The sequence below is a fragment of the Panulirus ornatus genome, chromosome 16 (assembly GCF_036320965.1).
Source record: "Panulirus ornatus isolate Po-2019 chromosome 16, ASM3632096v1, whole genome shotgun sequence".
Classification (NCBI taxonomy): domain Eukaryota; kingdom Metazoa; phylum Arthropoda; class Malacostraca; order Decapoda; family Palinuridae; genus Panulirus; species Panulirus ornatus.
The window spans coordinates 7246718-7267723 of NC_092239.1; the positions used below are offsets into that span (position 1 = coordinate 7246718).

The window sequence follows — 21006 nt, forward strand, 5'->3', positions numbered from 1 at the left end:
ATTTTTTCCCTGCAAAAATCGTCCAAATGCCTCTCTCTTCTCTTTCACTAATACTCTTACTTCTTCATCCCACCACTCACTACCCTTTCTAAACAGCCCACCTCCCACTCTTCTCATGCCACTACAGAGAACTTGCCTACATACAGTATATGCCAGTTATGTTTTTGATATAATACCACATACAAAATTTTGGTTTTGGTGCATTACACATGAGAGCTAGAGAACAGATGTGACCTTTCGTCATCTATTCTTGGTGCTACCTCATGTGGGAAATGGCAATCAAATGTAAAAAAATAAAAAAAAAAAAGAAAATATGGAAAAATGTTCAAGTTCAGTTGTGCTCGAAAAGATATAAAGAACACTATTAATTCTTAAACAATAAAAATATGATGGAGACACCAAAATTCACCTAATTATTGGCACTATTAGTAAATACTTTCCATAGGACAATCCTTAGTGAGGGGCTTTCAGAAGTAATAGCTTAAGTCATAAACTGCAAATGCTTTACTCTTATTAAGAATATATAAACATTTTCTGCCATAAACATGAAGCATAAGATTTTAGCAAGAGCGATGCAGTTAAGTACAGTCAACTTTCCCTTGCTAGATTTTGGTTCTAGAACAAGGAAGAGAGTTAAGTAATGTATCAAATAAACTGGTATGGGTATGTCTGACAGTAAAGTAATCCCAATGTTGTATGGATGTGAGGTAAGTCATAGATGGGTATGTGCAAAGAAGAATGAATGTGTTGGAAATTAAATGTTTAAGGACAATATGTGGTGCGAATTGGTTTAACTGAGTAGGTAATATTAAAGAAGTGTGGTTGAGAGCTGAAACGGAAGCAGTGAAATGGTTTCAATATGTGGAGAAAATGAGAGATGGCAGGTTGATGAAGAGGATATTTGTGTCAGAAGTGGAGGAGAAAAGAAGTGGATAACCAAACTGGAGATGGAAGGGTGGAAATATTTTGAGTGGTCAGGGCCTGAACATGCAGTAGGGTCAAAGACATGTCTGGGATAGAGAGGATTGGAGTGATGTGGTATACATGGGGCAACGCTGTCAATGGACTGAACCTGGGCATATGAAGCAGCTGGAGGAAACCATGGAAAGGTCGGTAGGACCTGTTTGTGGATAGGGTGGTGTGGTTTCTGGTGCATTACATGTGACAGCTAGAGATTGGATGTGAATGAATGAGGCCTTTTCTTGTGTCTGTTTCTGGCTGTATCTCACTGAAGTAGGAAACAGTGTACAAGTATGAAAAAAATTATAAAAGCTCAGCACACTGCACATACTTAATATAGAAGTTCCTGGTAATTGTAATCCTACTGTGCTTGGAAGAAGTTTATAAGATGTTGTATGTTGAGGCTTCCATAATTGTCTAATATTTCAAGGAGCTGAGGTACACGGCTTTTCACATTAACACCTCTGAATTTGTATTTGTCAATGTAGAGGTCAGTGATCATACCTGAAACAAACACAAATGACTTCTTAATTAACCAATGAGCAATTTATATATATGGTAACTTAATGATGTTTACATATATTTCATTAGAGGGGTGTAGAGAAGTGAAAGTATAGGGAATGATATTAACAATAACAGATTAATGAACAGTACTAGTTCAGGGCCTTTAACCTAATATTATGTGCCAAGTTTAAACATTAAAATACACTGCAATATATCAAAGGGCACAATTCTACCATGCAGAACAAAAGCTGGGCCTTGGTGGGTAGAGGCTGTCAAAATTCTTAAAAGTGGACTACCCTTCTCCACCCTCAGTAAGTGAACACAAGCCTAATTACAAAAATACATTTTGCTGTATGATAGAACCTATAATATTGTGCAAGTCTTTGACCAAAGAAAATACCCAGAAAAAGAAGTCTGTTGGCTTAAAAATATTTGAAAGTTGTTGGCAATTTACCTAAACCTTAGAGGGGGCAAAGTAGGAAGGAAGAGTTAATTCATATTTCAATAAAAGTTTACTGTGCATTTACCCAGCATGATGGTAATTCTCTTTTAATTTTTTTTCTGGGCTTGGTGCCTTATATTTCCAAACTTGCCTTTTCCTTAAACTCACTATTTAGGAAAATTATCAAAAACATTGTATTTCTGCACTCAAATCTGCTGTGCTGGAAGAAAGAGAAAGGTGAAAGGATGAAGTGAAAGATTCTTTGAAGGTTAAAGGCCTGAGCATGCAAGAGGGTGTGAGGAGTGCATGGGATAAAGTGAACTGGAATGATGATGTGTATGCTGTCAATGCATGTTCTAGGACACATGAAACAGTTGGAGAAACTATACAAAGGTCTATGGGGCCTAAGTGTGGATAAGGGGCTCTGGTTTTAGTGCATTATGCATGACAGCTAGAGAGTGGATATGAGCAATTGAGGCCACTTCATCTGTTCCTGGCACTTATTCTGCATGTCGTAAAAGGCAACTAAAAGGAGTGTGAGCAAAGGCTGGAAATCTTTCCCTCTTGTTTCACTTTCCCAAAGAAGGAACAGAGAAGGAGGCCAAGCGAAGATTCTCCCCTTTAAGGCACAGTCATCTGTTAGTTGATGAGGAGAGAGAATGTATATTTTATCTTTTTTTCTTTTCCATCATGCACTTGTGCTGTGTCCTGTGAGGTGGGGTTATCTACCAGCTTTGCTCTGAAAGTTATTTATTTCTAAATGCCTATATATAGGTGAAGAGTTGCGTGAAGTTTGGATCACTGTTGCCAGACCCCTCTAGCTCCTGTTTGCAATTCAACTTTGATACAGTAAGAAAAAGAAACAAATCTAACCATAGAGGCGCTCCAAATGACATGGCTGTTTTCGATATTGTGCTTGAAGTTCATCGGCATTGTCCAGAATGTGTTGATACTCTGGAGACAGGAAACTGGTGTCTGCCTCATGTGATCCCAATTCCCGAAGAGCCTCTATAAGTGACACCTGAGGAGTCAAGAAACATCAATGAATGTCAATATATGATAAATCTCTGATGAAAATATGGATTTTGTAGACAAAGCCTTATGAGCAACTGTATCCTGTGTTCAGGTCAGCAGGACCTAAACAGAGATATTATTGAAAATAAGTTTTTGTGAGATCCCAAAGGCTCCTTTAGCTCAACTTATCCAATGAAATGTTCCTCAAAATAGTCAATCCTTACACCATATGTTCTAGTCCCAGTTGTAAATGAACCTTTTCCCTGATTCAATTGGAAGTGTACCTTGCTGATCAAAAAGCTTAATGATGCATGTGGTCTCTGAAATAGATGAAGTAGATCCTTAGCCTAAGTTCAGTGTGTCAGTGTGAAACATGGCCTTTCAAATTTTTTAAGGTAACCAAGATGACACAGGCTACTGAATGCCCTAAGCACAGCCATCTCATGTTAACTGCATGTGAAGCATCTGGGGTAAACCATGAAAAGGTCTGTGGGGCCTGGATGTGGATAGGGAGCTGTGATTTAGGTGCATTACACATGACAACTAGAGACTGAGTGTGAACGAAGGTGGCCTTTTTTGTCTTTTCCTAGCGCTACCTCACTGAAGGGTGGGGGATGCTACTTCCTGTGTGGTTAGGGAGCGACAGTGTTTGGCATATGCCAGTAAGCATCCTTCAAACCAAGTTATGGTCTATATCTGCAGATTATGGCACCCATTTCTACAAGTAATTTTGAACTTTGTTGTTACATATGCTTGTATGGAATCAGATCTAGAACCATTCTAAAACAGAGGAAAAACAAGAAAAACAAAAAGCAGTGGTCAGGCTGACACATCTAAACAAAATCTAAGGTGACTGCCATATCATGGCAGCTGATGCCATTAGTGGCTTTGGATACATTAGTTCTCAAGACATAACGAAACACATACAATTAGTGTTATGGAAAGCCCATGAACGAAATACAACACTATCCATCGGATATTGCTGATGGATAGCAATAAAAGTTCATATAATGCAAATTGATGTCCAGCATGGCCAAGAGATCCACACATCGCTAGAGTAAGTGGTAATGAATGGGAGTTACACTTCATCTTAGTGCCATGAAATTATAGGCTTAGACAGGTAGCTGTATGATCACTGAGAGCTGTGAATGAGCATCTGCCAGCTTCATGCACTTTATGATGGTCAAGTGGAGTGAATCCTCATGGATGAGCTTAATTTCACCCCCATCAAGCAAGTGCTTAACTGTATACCCATTTGGTTCTGTAAGTGAGAAATAAATCACAAATTGCCACTTGTAATCAGTAAGTCAAATAGTCAAAGTATTGTGAGTAAATACCTGCTTTGCTAGCATTAGTTGTGCTTCAAGGCGGGGGTGGAGGAGATGAAGGGCATGAACAACACTTTCTTCACTAACTTCACATGATATGTCAAGCCGTACCTTAAACACAAAATCAATGGAAGTACGTTAACTAGTGGTTTTAAACACAATATCTGAGGTAATTATGTTATATGGTAAGTTGTTTGAGATAAAATGATAGACCTCAATCAACTAATATTTAAGACACCTTTTCCCCCAGATTCACAGCTGAGTGGCAGATGCAAGATCCTCCTCATACATTTTGCCAGAGAGCCACTTTCGCTTCTTAAAATGTCAAACAGAAAAACAGAATTTTGCATCTTATGGTAAGCAAGTTATGGTAGCAAATGGAAACATGGACACAGAAGTGAGCCATAAGGTGGGTGAGGGAGTAAAGGTCCTGGTGCACTGAGGAATGTGTGGAAAGAGAGGTAAAGAAGGGTATATGTGATACCACAGTAGTAGTCTTAACAGTTACGTATGGACACGATGCATAGGCCTCAAATAAAAATGTAAAGGGGGTGGATGTGTTGGAAATTAAATGTCATGGGACAATATATGGTGTGAGGAAGGTTTGCCGAATAAGAAATGATAGGGGTAAGAGAGAGGTGTAACAGTAAGAGGAGTATGTAGGAGAGAAATGAAGAGGATGTGCTCAAATGATGTGGACATATGGAGAGGATGAGCAAGGAAAAGAAGACAAACAGGATATACATATCAGAGGTGGGGCAAACAAGAAAATGCGGGAAACCAAGAAGGTGAAAGGATGGAGTGCAAGATGCTTGAAGTATTTGAGGCCTGAACATAGAGCAGGGTATGAGCCATGCAAGGGATAGAACAAAATGTAGTGATGTGGGTACAACATGCCATCAATGGGAAGAGATGAAAAAATAAAGTATACATCTCCATAGGGATGGGAGAAATTATATTTCCAATTCATTTCTGCACATCATAGGAGGTAAATAAAAGGCACAGGAACAGGGGGCTGGTAACCCTCCCTTTCTTGTATTTCAAGTTCTAAAAGTTGGAACAAAGGGAGCTAAACAAGAAAAGCTCATCCTCCTCAAAGGCTTTGGTTGGGGTGTTTTTGTTTGTCACAGGTGCTGCCTTGAAAATGTGGGAAATGGTGAACAAGTACAAAATGATATATGTAAAAATAAATAAAGATGTCAGAGCAATCACCTTCATAGAATCCAGAAACTTGCTTTTATTGGCATATAAATCTACAGTAAAAGGACACATAAACTGATCAAGTAATGCTATAGGCTCTGCAAAATGAACTTCAAAACTTACAAAATAATGGGAACCATACTTTTTTTCGTGTTGCTTCTTTTGTGAGCACATCCTTAAGAATGGAGATTGTGGAGATGTTGTCTGATTTGAACACAGCTTCTCCTGCTCCATACACACACTGCAGCTGTAGAAAAATTACTGCTTACAAATATATAGCTATCTGGAGAAGTTCAAATGTAAATATACAATGAAGCTTCATATATGGAACCCATTAATTCATCAAAGCACTACCTTAAGAGCATATGAATTAATTAGTTTGAAGCATAAGTCTACTTGAAGTTGTTCACAAAGCACTGCCACGTACCTGAGTATCTAGGAATGTTGAGACAAAAGTGAACTCTGCATGTTCCTCTGCAGGTGTACGCTCAGGTAACTCAGGTAAACAGAAAACTACCCATGCATGTATTTCTGGTAAAGTGAATTGTCCTTTCAGAGTTAAAGTGTTATATGGCCGATTGGGATCAAAACTATGAATACGGGAGTGGAGAGACAAAGGCTTGATCCGGTACTGACGAACCTGAAAAAAAAGGAGGATAATATGAAAATAAAGATGAGCCACAAGTCAAGCAATGTATACTCCATATAATATATGCTTATATGCTGGAATACCAAATACATTTGATGTGCACCTATTTTTAGCATTACTACTAACTGGATCCGGGTAGTAAGTCTATTATGGGAAATGGGGCATCCCTACCCTTTTGGCTGACTGCAAGATGGGTGGCTGCATGATCAACTCCTACAAACAAAATATGTGTGGAACTATTTCACTCCATGTAAATGGAAACATAGTTAATTATCAGACAGATGGACAGACAAACAGTTGGACTGATGTTTAAACAGATAACCAGAATGATACTCTATCTGTTGGACCAGTTTCATCCAAAATTTACTGAAATTTATTTCATCTCCCATCCTAAATAACTAGTTTACTAAAATAAAAATCTATGGTAAGAGGAAACATAGATGGGCAAAAACTGTTGCACACAGCTTTTAACAGAAGTGACAGAAAAGTGAAATAAATAAACTGGTAACAAAGGAGCTGAGATTGCCAAGGGAGTGATGGTAGATAGGATAATAATGGACAAGCAGGCAACACAGCTCCTTGGTGTAACAGCAAATATAATAAGCTAGCTGAAGAGAGTAAGGGAAGAAGATCTACTAGGACAGTGGGAAGAGGTCAACCACCAAGCCAAGTGTGGCTTGTCCAGGTTAATACTAGCATATCTAACCGAGTTGTATTGGAGGAACTGTGACCACATGACCTCGGACCAAGTAATCAACACCCTTATATAGACTGTCGAAAAATAACCTTGATTATAAAAAGTCATTTTCAAGGCATAACACTAACTTGGCAACATTTAGGCTGGAGTCTTGGAGTGATGTAAGCCTGAAGTGTACCATATTGACCCTCAATGGTCCTGATGCGAACCTCCAAACGAGTGGTGTTGGCCTGGCATCGGTAAGTTGCAAGAAGAAAATTTCCACTCTAAAAAGAAAAAAAACATTATGCTTTCATAGTTGTTTTCCATACTTAAAGAGATATAGCCAGAAATCTGATATTTTCTATTCCAATGATAAATGAATCATGCAGTATGAGTAACATTTCAAACTGTGAAATAGTGTTCAATACAAAGTGCAATGGAGTTTGAATGAGGAAGTGTATCACTGCAACACTATTACTGTTAGGGGGATTACATACATTGAGTCCTGTAAATTTTGAAAAACAAAAATCAGCTCTACATACACTGACATTACAGAAATACCCATAGAACAGCACTGCTATCCAAAAATTCTAGGGGGTCTTTATTACCCAATTTAAACATCCACCAATACATGCTTCCCTCCATGTTCAAAAATACAAGCAAGCTTACAACATACAGTATTTTTCTCTTTACTCGTTACACAATATGCTTAAATAAATGCACTGAAAACTTATTCATCTGAAAATATACATCAATTCAACAGACGCCAGTCCTTGAGACGGGGAAAAGCAAGACATAAGTATTCTCCAAGACAGAACAAGGTGTGCTTATGTGGCAAATAATTTCTCAATTTTTTCTTCTGCGCATATTGTGAGGTATAATGTGATAATACCCACTAAAGAAGCACCTGAAGACCTGGAAAGATCATGAATATTGCTACTCCCTATATTTGGGCAAAAAACAACAACTAAATCACATACTAAGAATGTCACCCCGACATCTCACCTCCTTTACTATATTGTGTTACAGTACTAACAATTTACCTATATCAAGAGCCAGTCACTTAAAGAAATACAAAATGAAGTAATTCAATGCTGAACAAGTGCAACAAGATCCATTATATGACAATTATCATCATACTGTATGACTTAATATCATGGGTATGTACAGACAGAGAAAAGCAATTATGTCTAAAAATGTTACTTTTTATATATTCTTTCTGTAAATGAATAGAGCTCCCATATATATTTTTCTATTTCTTAATAGGACATTAAAAATAACCTCAATCATTGATGAAGCTTCTCATTCCAAAAGAAGTTTTACTTCTACTTCTATTTTTCTTTGGAACAGTAATTTTTTCTTTGTGAGACTATAATATTCAGGCATGAACTTTAAGCAGGACCATTAAATAAAAGTATTCAGCAGGAATATTAAGCAGGAACCTCTGAAAAACACTGCACCAGAGTTGCCCTCTGCCACTGGCCTGTTTAGGGTAAGGCACTAAAGGCTAAGGAGCAACAATGGAGTTCACTAGTTATGGACACTATTACCATGGCCATCCCATTGAGGGAGTTCCAGTTGGGATCAGGTGTCAGAGATACAGAGAGATAGAATTCATGAAATCTGTAAATGCATCTCTATTCACACCAATGTTTCTATCAAAATTAACAGATAAAAAAAGAAGTACCACAAAAGATCCCCTTTCAATTAAACATTCAGTAAAAATCTTAAAGAGAAGTAGCAGGAGGGAGCTATGAATATATGACAGAAAAACAAACTAGAGAGAATGAGATGCAGAAGGATGTATATAATATTTTTCCAGCATGTGAAATAGTGAATGGAATATATAAGAATACTATTTTACAATGGAAACAGGAGGTACAAAGAGAAATTATGGAAAAGAATAAATCATACTATGAAAAGCTATCAGGAAAAAGTTTATGAGATGAATTAAGTCTGAGAAAAAATAATGCAAAAAAAAAAGTTAAGAAAATTAATTGAATTGTCTGTTCCTGGTACCGTTTTGCAATGCAGGAAGGGACAAACAAACATGAAAAAAGAATTTTGTCTATTCACATGGCAAGATGAAACTCGAAAGGCTATGAGAAAATACTTCTTTAGGTATAAGCAAAAGACATGCGAGACAAGCTAAATGAACTAATAGTAAGTGGTGGGAGTACCTTACTAGAAAATTCAAAATTCTGTTTGATAAAGGTATCAGGCTGAGATGTGGGCCTTAGTATGTAAGGCTCCCTAATAATATGCACTAATTGGGAATTAAAAAAAGGTATCTTATACATGCATACATGCCTGTATGATCTTTCAAATTTTTCATTGGTTTCATTACGCATTCCTGCTCCTACTTTGTTTCCTGTAATATACTTACATCTGGGTCACAGGTACTGTAGCTGACAACAGCAGAGTTTTTCTCTACATCTAGAAGATCAATAGGGACATCACTCTGTAGCAGCACATTGTCTATTGCTGTCTGAACTTCTAGACTCAGTAAGTATGAAGCATCACTGCGATTTAGGGTGATCTTGTAAAATACAATCATAAATCAATATCAAATAACAAAACAATTAAAAATCCTAAAATCATAATGTTAAGATTGATTAATTCTGTAAAACTGTGATCTCCAGCCCTAAACCCTCAGGCTAGCAATAGAATTTTTACTTAATCATATTTCACAAATCCACCATGTTTACTGCATTACAAAGAATGGAACCTTATGTCAACATCATTTCAGTGTTCTCTTATAAAGAGGAATCATCCAACTTATCCTAAAGGTGATAACCTGAAGGAAAATAAGGGATATGTAAACAAATTTTTGTAGTCTTATGCATACAAGGTTGATCTTTTTTCCTAGGCCCTTGCAGGCTGCTGAGTATAATTCACAATAAATTTGAGAAGCACATTTCTTCATGTCAAAAAACCTGAACATCATTATTAAGCAAAAATGCATATCAGCTGTATTCCAAGAAAAAATGTGAGCTCTGAACGTTTGGTAGAGAGTGGGTCAAAGATGTCAGTTGGGAGGAGTTGCTGATAATCCAAGGGGAGGCCCAAATAATGAACAAGTGGCTATGATGACCCTAAGGGTGTTTGTATGGGATATGTGAAGGTTAGTGTCTCCTTGTCGGAATCATGTGGGTTGAAAGGGTTGTGACCACTATATTCTCCAAGAATATTTCTGAAGCTTGTGGGAAACATTGCAAAGGAAATAAATTTCGTCAAAAAACAGCTAATCACGTTTTATTATGATGTATATTGGGCCATCAGTTGCAAAACTGATGACAGAAAACCTCTCAAACATAAAAACATTGACTACTCACAATGCCATCATTTGATACACTAAACTAAAAGGCTGTTTGAAAACTTTGTGTAATCTGCATTACTGCATATATACTGGGAGTGATAAACAAATGGGTGGAGATACCGTCTGAAATATATCAAAAATACTGTATAAAGTTCCATGGCCAAAGCTGGAATTTTCTTCAAGTTATGAGCCAAATCAAACAGCAGATTAAATCTTTTTATACTGGTCACAGCTTAGAAAAAATTCAAAAATTATTCACGGATCTTATGCCAGTCAGATCTTTAGATGCTGGGAAATAACTGTATAAAATACACAGTTTGATGTGTATGACCTAACCGATAATGGACAGGTCAGTTCTTAAAATCATGAATCAGGTTGAGGTCCAAATCAAACTTTTTCATAATGCACATAACTCCACAAAATTCAAACTAGTTATGGGTCATACACACTTCAATAATCTAAATATTGAGAAACAGCTGTTTAAAGTAAAATACTATGTGTATCTGACCTAACCTTACAGATCAGGTCACAGTCACCTTTACTAAACCAGTTTGTGACTCCAGATGACACATGGATGATGGATGTCTATACAGTAAACTGATAGCAATGACAAACAAAGGAGTTCCCCTGTATCTATCATGCTACACAGGTAAAATAATAATGACTGGAAAACCTTTGAACAATATGAAGCTAGGTACAAAGATCTACAGAATAGATATTGGACTGTAAGTTGTAGTGAAAAATAATTTGAAAGCATATTAACACATTCAGTCTCTAGCTAGAGACTGAGTGTGAACGAATGGGGCCTTTGTTGTCTTTTCCTGGTGCTACCTCGCATACATGAGGGGGGGAGGGGGATGTTATTCCATGTGTGGCGAGGTGGCGATGGGAATAAATAAAGGCAGACAGTATGAATTATGTACATGTGTATATATGTATATGTCTGTGTGTGTATATATATGTGTACATTGAGATGTATAGGTATGTATATTTGCATGTGTGGACGTGTATGTATATACATGTGTATGGGGGTGGGTTGGGCCATTTCTTTCGTCTGTTTTCTTGCGCTACCTCGCTAACGCGGGAGACAGCGACAAAGCAAAATAATAAAATAATAAATGAACACATATACAAGTACAAATTGAGATAATATCTCCATTGCCAGTGAGGTGGGGGGGCATATAGAAATACTAAAGTCATGAAATATTTCCCATATCATTTCTTGTAATTGTTCCTTTACCTTATCATTTACAGAGAAGAATGGAACAGCCGATATGCCAGGGAAGGCACTCTGAGTGGCAGCTTGGTATTGGTCTCGTTCTCTTAGGACTTGCTGTTGAAGATCATCTATCTCTGATCTGAAATACAGTACTATATCTTGAAGAGATAGGATAAAAATGATTAAAGAAGCAGTGTTCCTTTACAATGCTATTAGCACAAGTGCCTTCAAATAAATCAACTGACAGAAGCATCAGGTGGTATGGAAACACAAAAATACATGATGATGAAGTACAAGGCAAGCACTAACTTTTAAACTCTACTCTTTAATCACTCTATAATACTAACATGATTCCAGTTAACTCATTGAGTCCCACCTGTTCTTTATATATTGTACACATATTTGAATCAAAGCTTTTTCACATCTCAAAGATATTCGGTTTTCATTTCTTAATGTATTTCAGTTAAGATGAGGAACGGTAAAAATATGAAAATGACAGTAGTAATCTCAATATCCATAAACAATTCTGGAAGTGCAACTAATCCTACTTCAAGCAAAGAGTGCTATCAAAGCAAAAATCAAAGAATTTCCAGGTAAACAAACAAAACCAAACAATCAAAGAAAAATAAAACACAAAACATTATTGAATAGGAGCCATGCATCCATTAAAGGTACCTCAATCTCTGTATCTTGAGTTTTGAGTCTTGTGAAATGTGAACAACTCCTGACTCTGAGGTCATGTGGCGGTCCATGGGCTCTGATGTAACACCAAAAATCCAGCCTGGCAGTTAATATTTGATTATTATTAGAAGCATTGTTTTACTTTTATAGACCATCTTTGCGCATCAAACACTTTTATCTAACAATAAACAAATATCAGTTCCAATAAGATTACTGTACTGTAATTCAAATGCCTTACACCAAGCTCCTCGTATCTCGAGTGAGTTTCACGCAAATGTCATGAAGACAAAGAGAAAATGTATTGAATAAGTTTAGAATCAAAGAAACTTCTCCAAAGGCAAACTAATGATACAAGAGGTTGATTCTGTACAAGTCTCTCCTTTCAACAACAGATGACAAGCAGTCTATAAAATCATAATATGGTTGCCCCACCATTACTATACTCATCTGAATGTCAAAAGTTACCAACTAAGGAACCACCTAAATAAGATTATCATATTGCTCAGGTGTCGACAGATGATAACAACCAACTTTCAAATCTCTTCAGCAGGGCATGCTAAAGACAATATGAAGGTTGTACTCACTTTTATTCTGAAACTTTGAGCATAGAGGATTGATACCATCAGTTAAATAGAGTTACTAGAGGGAAATGTTCTTGACCTCAAAACTGCCACAAAATCAGCAAGAAGGAAGCTGGATAAATGTGATTTTCTGACTTTTACAACCAAAATAAAAAAGACTGGAGAAAAACTGACGGCAGAAACAAATGAACCATAAAGATATGGAGATTATAGTCAACCATAAAGAAACAGAATAAAATTTCTTAGCAAAATAGATGTGATTAAGAAACTTACAAATATTATCACAGAACCCAATAACAAAGTTAAAGCAATCAAAGGAACTGAGAAAGAAAGAGGGTACATGTATCAAATGGGTCTTCTCTGGTAGACAGTGGGACAGATGAATAAAAGGAACTGATCATCACAGAGATCAGACACTGCTAAAGGAAGTAACGAAAAGAAAAGAGAAAATAGCTAAGGGGCTCAAAAACAAGAGCAGGGTTTTGGCTTGTGTAGTGGAACACAGTGAATTCTGGGGACATTTAATGGAGAGACAGAGTCGTTTAATGAGTACATCCACAAAAATGGGTAATATATACTGTTAAAGATAAAAAATCAGAGAGGTACATTCGTGTATAATGGAAGGTTTAGTAAAATCAAAGTATTCAAGATTAATACATGAAGATGAAAATGCATATTTCATAAAGAACCAGAAGAGAGATGGGAAAATTACTACAGTACTGGAGGACTTTGCTGATAAGAGAGGTAAACCAAAACTCCAAATGATGAAGATGGCCTTCTCTAACAAAGTCATAGCTAGGGGATGCTATTTCTTGTGTGGTGGGGGGGTAGCGACAGGAATGGATGCAGGCAAGCAAGTATGATTATGCACATGTGTATACATGTATATGTCTGTGTATGTATATGTTGATATGTATATGTATGTATATGTGCGTGTATGGGCGTTTATGTATGTGTGCATACGAGTAGATAGGCCATTCTTCGCCTGTTTCCTGACGCAGGAAACAGCAATCAAGTATAACATATACAATAGCCAGTAAGAATTCTTCCCATTTATTCCTGCAAAATTCCATGCTTGTTTCATTTCAAAATTACAAGATGATGATTCCACTCATTGCTCTGGTGTCTGCTGCTGACAGAGGGAGTGGCGAGAGGGTGTTGCCAGAGGAAGTGGAGAGCCTTCTTACTCTTCTAACTGAACTTAACTATGCAGAATAGCCATTATAAATTGGCAAATAAGTTCATTATCAGCCAATGGGCATTATATTATCTATTTTTCTTATATATGTACAATGTACCTTTTGTAGGAACTGATTTTGCACAGCTGATGTCCCCAACCACGTTGGCTATCAAAAGGGTAAGGATGATGAATCCCCTCTCGAAGACTTGCTATCCACCCTGCTACTCATCCTTCTTCCTATTCTATATCTGGTTTATTGCAGGGAGCCTCAGGAAAAATTACTATTATATAACAGGCTCTGAACATCTCTTCATATCCCCCCTGTAGTTTGTACCAATGATCCACCTTCTTACTTCAGTCCTTAAGGAAAAATTCATTCCATGTACTTCCATTCTAAAGGCTAGCTTCACAAAGGACTTCCGCTGCAATGACTTCCTGTCCTTTTCACTTCCTATTCTCATGTTCCCCATTTTCCATTTGATGCACTCCTTTTAAAACCTCTAAAATTCTGAACCAGCTATAGTCTTTCATACAAGATGTTTCTCTCGGTAAAATCGTATCATAGATTCTTTTTGTACAGGAAAGATAGCCATCAATTTCTCTTTTTCCAAAAAATGCATTAGAACTTCTCAAGCAAAAATTATGCTTTTGCCATCAGTTACAAGCAGCTTACCAGTATATGTTGATGCAATAATTTCTTCATAGCCTGCATTCCCAACAACACCTCCCTGCACTGATGTAACACTCTCACTGCATGCCTGAAAAAAGCCCAAGGTTGTGAATGAAGGCCAATGCTTCCTCACTGGAATTACTGAGAGTTAAAAGGCCCAAACTCCGATTGCCCTTGAGTTATCCAATAGAAAGTCTATCGTGCCTGCAGAGCAGATCATAGAGAAGAGAAAATATTCAAAATTCAAACCATTTTTCTCAAGCCCTAATGATGAGCCACATAGCAATTTTAAGGACTTTTTAATATTTTCGGGCTTGAATTTTTTTCTGAAAAAGTCGGATGGACTTTTGCATGAACACTACATGATTTACATAATTTGCAGGACAAGTACTTTAGACAAACAATGTACCTTATACATGATATATTTCATTTAAAGGACAAAACAACAAAGAAGTGCTTCTCACTATAGAAAACCTCAATGTTGGTTCAGATTCATCTCCATCTTCATATGAAAAAACTTCAACAGAACCATCATCTCTTCCAACAATAAGATCACGCACTCCATCACCCGTCATATCATGGTGATCCATGCATGTTATACCACCATATCGTGAAGTGCTAGTACTCCCCACACCACTGCCACTTTCACAAACCCAACGATGCACAGCTGAGCCCCTGAAATATAATACGGTACACAAGAATTTAAGGCTAGAAAAAATCATTTTTAACATCATAAAACAGTACATCTAAGTGTTAGAGCAGTTATCCTCCATCCTTTGGATCCCCTTGGATAAGAAGGAATTTACTTGATCACAAGCTCAATTCAAAATGATTGGGGATTGAGCTATGTCAAAATAAGAGGGCTGCAGCATTGAGTCGTATCAAATATAAGCCTAAACTTTGGTAAGTATGGGGGAAGAATGGTTTGGGAATGTCTTAATGTAAAGTCCGGGGTTAGTGTAAGGGTACAAACTAAAGAAGGTGTAGCATATCTGCTGAAGGAAAAGTTATGAGAATGTGTGAAAGAGCACAAGGAAGTAAGCTTAAGACTAATGTGGGTAGAAATATAAGTGGATTATATGAGGTGCTTATGCATATGGTCATGAGAAGGAAAACAAAGAGAAGGTTATGAGAAGAAAAACAAAGAGGACATGAGAAGGACAACAAAGAGAAGTGGGCATTTTGGGAGGAGCTGAGCGAGTGTGTCGGCAGTTTTGATGCAAGATGCTAGAAGAAAAGAGAAAAGCAGGAGCATTACAGGCATGGTAAGCAAGTGAGTGAGAGATGTACAAGAGACAGTGGCAAGTGGTCAAGAAGAATAAGGAGCTTAAAAAGAGGGCATATGAATGTTGGGTTGAGCAAGTATATGTAAACTTCAGGGAGGATAAAAAAATGTTTTGGGAAGAGGTTAACAGCATGAGAAATGCACATGGATACCAAACTCCAATCCATAACATGCCATAAGATGTCAATATATAAAGAGCTCCATAAGATTCCCTAAAGTCTTTCAAAAAGGATGACTGGACATGAGTAAGATGGGAAAGGATATCCCTGTTAGACTTCACATTCCAAAATTCATATTCATGATCAGAAGTAAGACTTTGAGATTCAAAATGCTTAGAGAAATGGAAGCTGAGGTGAGATTCAGAGGCTTTGGAAATCACAGAAGTTAGAGGAACAGAAAGACAGTTGAAAGGATTAAAATCATCTTTAAAACAGGCTTTACTCATGAATTCAGGAGGATGGAAAAGGTGACTTTTAAGAAGCAAGAGGTAAAAACACAGCATACACCTTGTCCTTATTCCTACCTGTGTTTAGAGAGAAAAACTGTCTTTACACATTCAAAAAGAGATTTGAGGAAGACATACAGTACAGAATTAGGAGGTGAGGGAATATTACAATCATTTAAGGTGGAGCTAAAAGAGGAAAGATAGAAGAAAAAAAATTATTTTGTCAATAGGAAAGACAGACATCTTACCATCAGAACTATGGTAACAATCAGTGGGAGATGAGGAGAGGTTGTCACATATCCTTTGGACACAGGAAAATTTCACCTCACAAATAGTATATCTATATCGATTTCAGTGGATACTACAGTCAAATGCAGATATGAGGAAGGAGAGTTTTTCTATGTCTAATATACCAGGTCCCTTGCCTTACAACTGGAATGGTTGTGCCACAGACTGGAAGAAATGAAACTTTTAGAAGATGATAGATTCATGCCTCCATTCCCACAATGACAACTTATGCTATCTGCTCAGCAATGACAAATACATCACTCAAGGACATGGGGCAACTGGAGGAGGAGAAAAATTTAGTAAACAGACACTTGACAAGAATGTGGTAAAATGAACCAATTTGGGGAAAGCTTATGTAGCTACAGTGTGAAGGATTAGAGATGAAAAGCAAATCAGATTATTGGGAGAAAGGTTTTAGCACTCTGCCATATGGATAGGGTGTTTTATGAATTGCTTTATATCATGAAGAATGGAAAAAAAAAAATGATCGCCCCCACCAACTCCATCATCTTGGTGGGAAGATTTTAACCATTTCTTCTGATGTTTTTGATATCTCCTAAGCAGAAGACTTCAGCTTGAGGATGAGAGGCTGTTAAAGTCTCATGGCAGGAATTTATAGCTGAGGAAAGTAATAAGATTTTCAAAGTTATAAGATAGGTAGGCACAATAGGAAGAAAGAGATAGCAAGGAAACCAATTCTAATGCATGTGATCAAAGTTAGAGACTCGAGTTCCACAAAGTGTGCCATAGGTATGTTGGTGTCAGAAAATTCACAGACTTCCTCTTGAGGTGAAACTAAAAGCTAAAGTTATAGCCGGAGATGCTGAAGGGATTAAGGAAAACCCACAAGAGAATTGAGTCTCTGAAAGGGGTAAGATATTAGGAGCAATAATAGCCTGACAGTGTATAACAGAAGAAAGGCTAGTTGACTATAAACTGTAACTCACATGCAAATCAAATGATAAATATATGGCATAGATATATAACCCTATTCATACTTCCTGTCATCTATAATGTTCAATATACCATTCTAATGTATGTCTAAATCACAATATTCTTAAATCTTTTATGGCTACCAACATATTCTCCACACATTCATATTTACTTTTTCAAGCAATTGACAACTGCTTTATAGAGTTTCTTGTAAATATGTGGCAAATATTTTTCTCATGTCCAAGTTCTAAATGTATGTAAAGGCAAACCTGATAAAGAGTTCACTTAATGGTGATTAAATAAAAAATCAGCCACTGCTACCTTACCTGCAGAACAAATCCTAATACTACAATGGGCTTGGAACGTCTTACCCTGTATATACTATTGAATGTGATAGTGCTCAAAGAATGTGCATTCAAATTTCTTATTCAGTACTAACCTTCCAAGTTGCACCAGACCTATTTTGCCATCAGAAGTGCCATATAATAACTGATCTCCGTTTTCTCCTCCATCATTGTAAAAAAGCTGAAGGCTAGATGGTGGTGAGGGTAGCTCTACAGAGTACAACACCTCAGAATCTCTCATTACTCGAAGTAAACGATCTTCACAAGCTAACACAGGTACCAAGGACTTCATCTGTTGATTTTATGAGAAAAAGATATTATTTCCTCTACTCCTGAAGGGAAAAAAGCTTTTAAAAAGCAATTGCACAAATCTACGTTTCTCTATATGGCAGAACAGCAAATTTTCCTGAACACATTCCAAGGACCTCCCTGTTTTCCCTCCCTCATATAGTTCCACATATTCACAATCAATTTCAGACATCAAAATCCCCTATCAGGATAATTCCACCACAGGGCAAAAGTACCTTTGTTCCTTCCACCATAAAAACTGTTTTTATGACAATGTATCTTAACAATCGGAGACCATCCATAGAATTCTGAGTTTTGTTTTTGGAAGTTTTGACACTTTAGTGTATTTGATATTTAAGAGGTGTGGGTGGAGTTGAGAATCTCATTAGCTTATAAAGGATAAGTTTAAGAGAGTCCTTGACTTCTGGGCTAGGATGTTTAAAAGCTTACAGTGAGGTCAGTCATAAAAGAAAGGAATCAAATAGAAAAGATTGAATCTAAAGCCATCATTTCTAAACATCTACATGTTGAATCATAGGCTCAAGAAGATCATCTCACATCTGCCACAGCTTAGAGTTGAACATCAAGATTTTCAGTTGAGACCTTAAAGATAACTACTAATGTTGCTCTTATCATTCTTCTTCTCAAAGGAAAGACCATTTTGCATCTTAGTTTGTTTTTACCAGATGCAAAGGTACTTTTTCAAAGCATAACTCTAGTTTTTGTACCAGACAGAAGTAGTGGCCATAGGTTTGCCACTGGGATGCACCCTTGTTGCAGTCTACATGTGCTATCTCGAAAACAATATTGTACAGGGAGGCTCACTACGCCCGGCTACATAGTGCAGGTATGTTGATAACATTTACATAATTGTGAGAGATGAAACACACTTCACCCATCTTAAGACAGCTTTCTTTCAAACTATTCGCCATTTCCCGCATTAGCAAGGTAGCGTTAAGAATAGAGGACTGGGCCTCTGAGGGAATATCCTCATCTGACCCCCTTCTCTGTTCCTTCTTTTGGAAAAAAAAAAAAAAAAAAAAAAAAAAAAAAAAAAAAAAAAAGAGGGGAGGATTTCCAGCCCCCCGCTCCCTCCCCTTTTAGTCGCTTTCTACGACACGCAGGGAATACGTGGGAAGTATTCTTTCTCCCCTATCCCCAGGGGAGAAGATAATTCAGTTCTGAGTTTACTCATGAACTGAGCATCAATAACAAAATGCCATTCCTACATGTAATGGTGATTAGTAATACAGAAGGGTACGTAACCTTCATTAACGAGAAACCAACAGACCTCAGCTGATGTTTGTATGAATCTACTGAATGTCCACAGTCCTACAAAACTGTGAGTCATCCATGAAATGTTACATCGAGCATACACGATTGCATTTAACTAGCATATCTTAACCAGAGAAACACAGCGGATCACAGATATTCATTAACAATGGCAAGAAAAAATCTGACTACGACAAACAACTAAAGTAATTCATCTAAATCAAACTCACAGTGGCAGAAACTCTAAACAACATAACAAAACACAAAATACATCACAGCAACCAGATGTCAACTGCTTAAAAGACAGATGATCATGTACTACATAACATCATCTCCAGAAACATCAATCACATAACACAACAACAAAGTCAAGCTAGTTATCTATAACAGAAACAATAAACAAGCAACCTCATCATGAACAACCAGCTATATAAATAACAAGACACATTACAATCAATAATTCAAAGTGGCTTATGAATTCTAATGCCAACGAGAAGATTGTGAGCCCCCTCCTAACATGACCGACAATGGTAGCACAACCTGTTCACTGTCCAGAACACTTAACCTACACCTACAAAAAGGCTCAAAAAACTACATGTTGCCAAGCATCATCAAAGTACCCTCATAAAGAGACAAGTGTTATATTTACAAAAGGAGACTAAACTGTGTACAAAACAAAAGATGCCTACACATTGATGAAGCACCGATTATCACAGAACAAGACCCAAAAATCAACAACTAGAACGAGGATCATGATAGGATACTACAACTACATGCCTCACCAATATGAGCCATTCTAGACGTCACAGTGGCCTCATCATTAAAGGGAAAGTGGGGGGTATGGGAGTTACCATGTGGCTAAGGGGGGGGTGCATAGAGGGGGCTGACCTTGGTAATAAGATGTGTGTTCGATTATTTTTCTTATGTTATCGTTTCTTAATGATTCTTTCATAATGATTTGGGTGATAAAAGGATGTACTTCAAAGTTGCCTGGAGACGAAGTTCTCAGTATTAGCGATTAAGAAGATTCAATGATGTTCCGGGTAGCATAGTTAGAAGAGAGGTACAGTGGGACTGGGTTGTTATGGTTGGTCTACAGGATGATTGTTTTCATGACAGCGCTGAGTAATCGCACTGTACCCCTAATGTCAGCCAGTCACTATGACTTGGTATCACCTTGGTGTTTTGATACATAATGTGGTGCATCTTTACCAGCGACCTGGAGAAAATGATTCCTTTGCTGAGAAGGGGTTGTTGATTGGTTATAGGGCAGACCCAAGCTGAGCCATGCAATCAATTATCTTGTAGGTGGTTTATAAATGATGAAAGGACTATGTCTCACCAGTGCGATAGGGTTTATGGGGTTTCTAATCCTAGAAGATCCAGGACATCTATCTACAGAAAAAAAACGACCCTAGAAAGAAATCATCATGTCCCTGCATGCTGAACAGATCTTTTGAAATGATATCTTGTAATACAATTATGCTTTTCCATATAAATTCAACCCATATAATGACTTTACAGCTAATCTATATCAATACATGCAAATTGTAAATAGCTGGGCAAGCTTTGAGAAAGGGGAAAGACAATTTTATAAATGCAATTCAAATACAAAAGCCAATATCTGTAAATCTGCCCCTTCCTCAAGCAAAGCTACTTGATATACATTACAGAGTACCAAAATAACAAGTGAAAACCTACACTACTTCTTACCTTGAGAGTGAA

The 21006-nt window shown here is 37.3% G+C and overlaps 1 protein-coding gene across 3 annotated transcripts in view; it reads right to left on the reverse strand.

The window, feature by feature from the left end:
- Positions 1-486: 486 nt before the first annotated feature.
- Positions 487-21006, reverse strand: part of LOC139754099 (BBSome complex member BBS7-like) — a 29519-nt gene continuing 8999 nt past the window's right edge. For all 3 annotated transcript variants that reach the window (XM_071671181.1, XM_071671182.1, XM_071671180.1), the window contains 12 exons: positions 17817-18013; positions 14891-15101; positions 14430-14514; positions 11990-12095; positions 11336-11453; positions 9163-9315; positions 6923-7060; positions 5876-6088; positions 5591-5695; positions 4258-4359; positions 2780-2927; positions 487-1464 (listed from right to left, as the gene is read on the reverse strand). In XM_071671181.1, the coding sequence (XP_071527282.1) occupies positions 1322-1464; positions 2780-2927; positions 4258-4359; positions 5591-5695; positions 5876-6088; positions 6923-7060; positions 9163-9315; positions 11336-11453; positions 11990-12095; positions 14430-14514; positions 14891-15101; positions 17817-18013 (1719 nt within the window). In that variant the 3' untranslated portion in view covers positions 487-1321. The remainder of the gene's footprint in view (positions 1465-2779; positions 2928-4257; positions 4360-5590; positions 5696-5875; positions 6089-6922; positions 7061-9162; positions 9316-11335; positions 11454-11989; positions 12096-14429; positions 14515-14890; positions 15102-17816; positions 18014-21006) is intronic.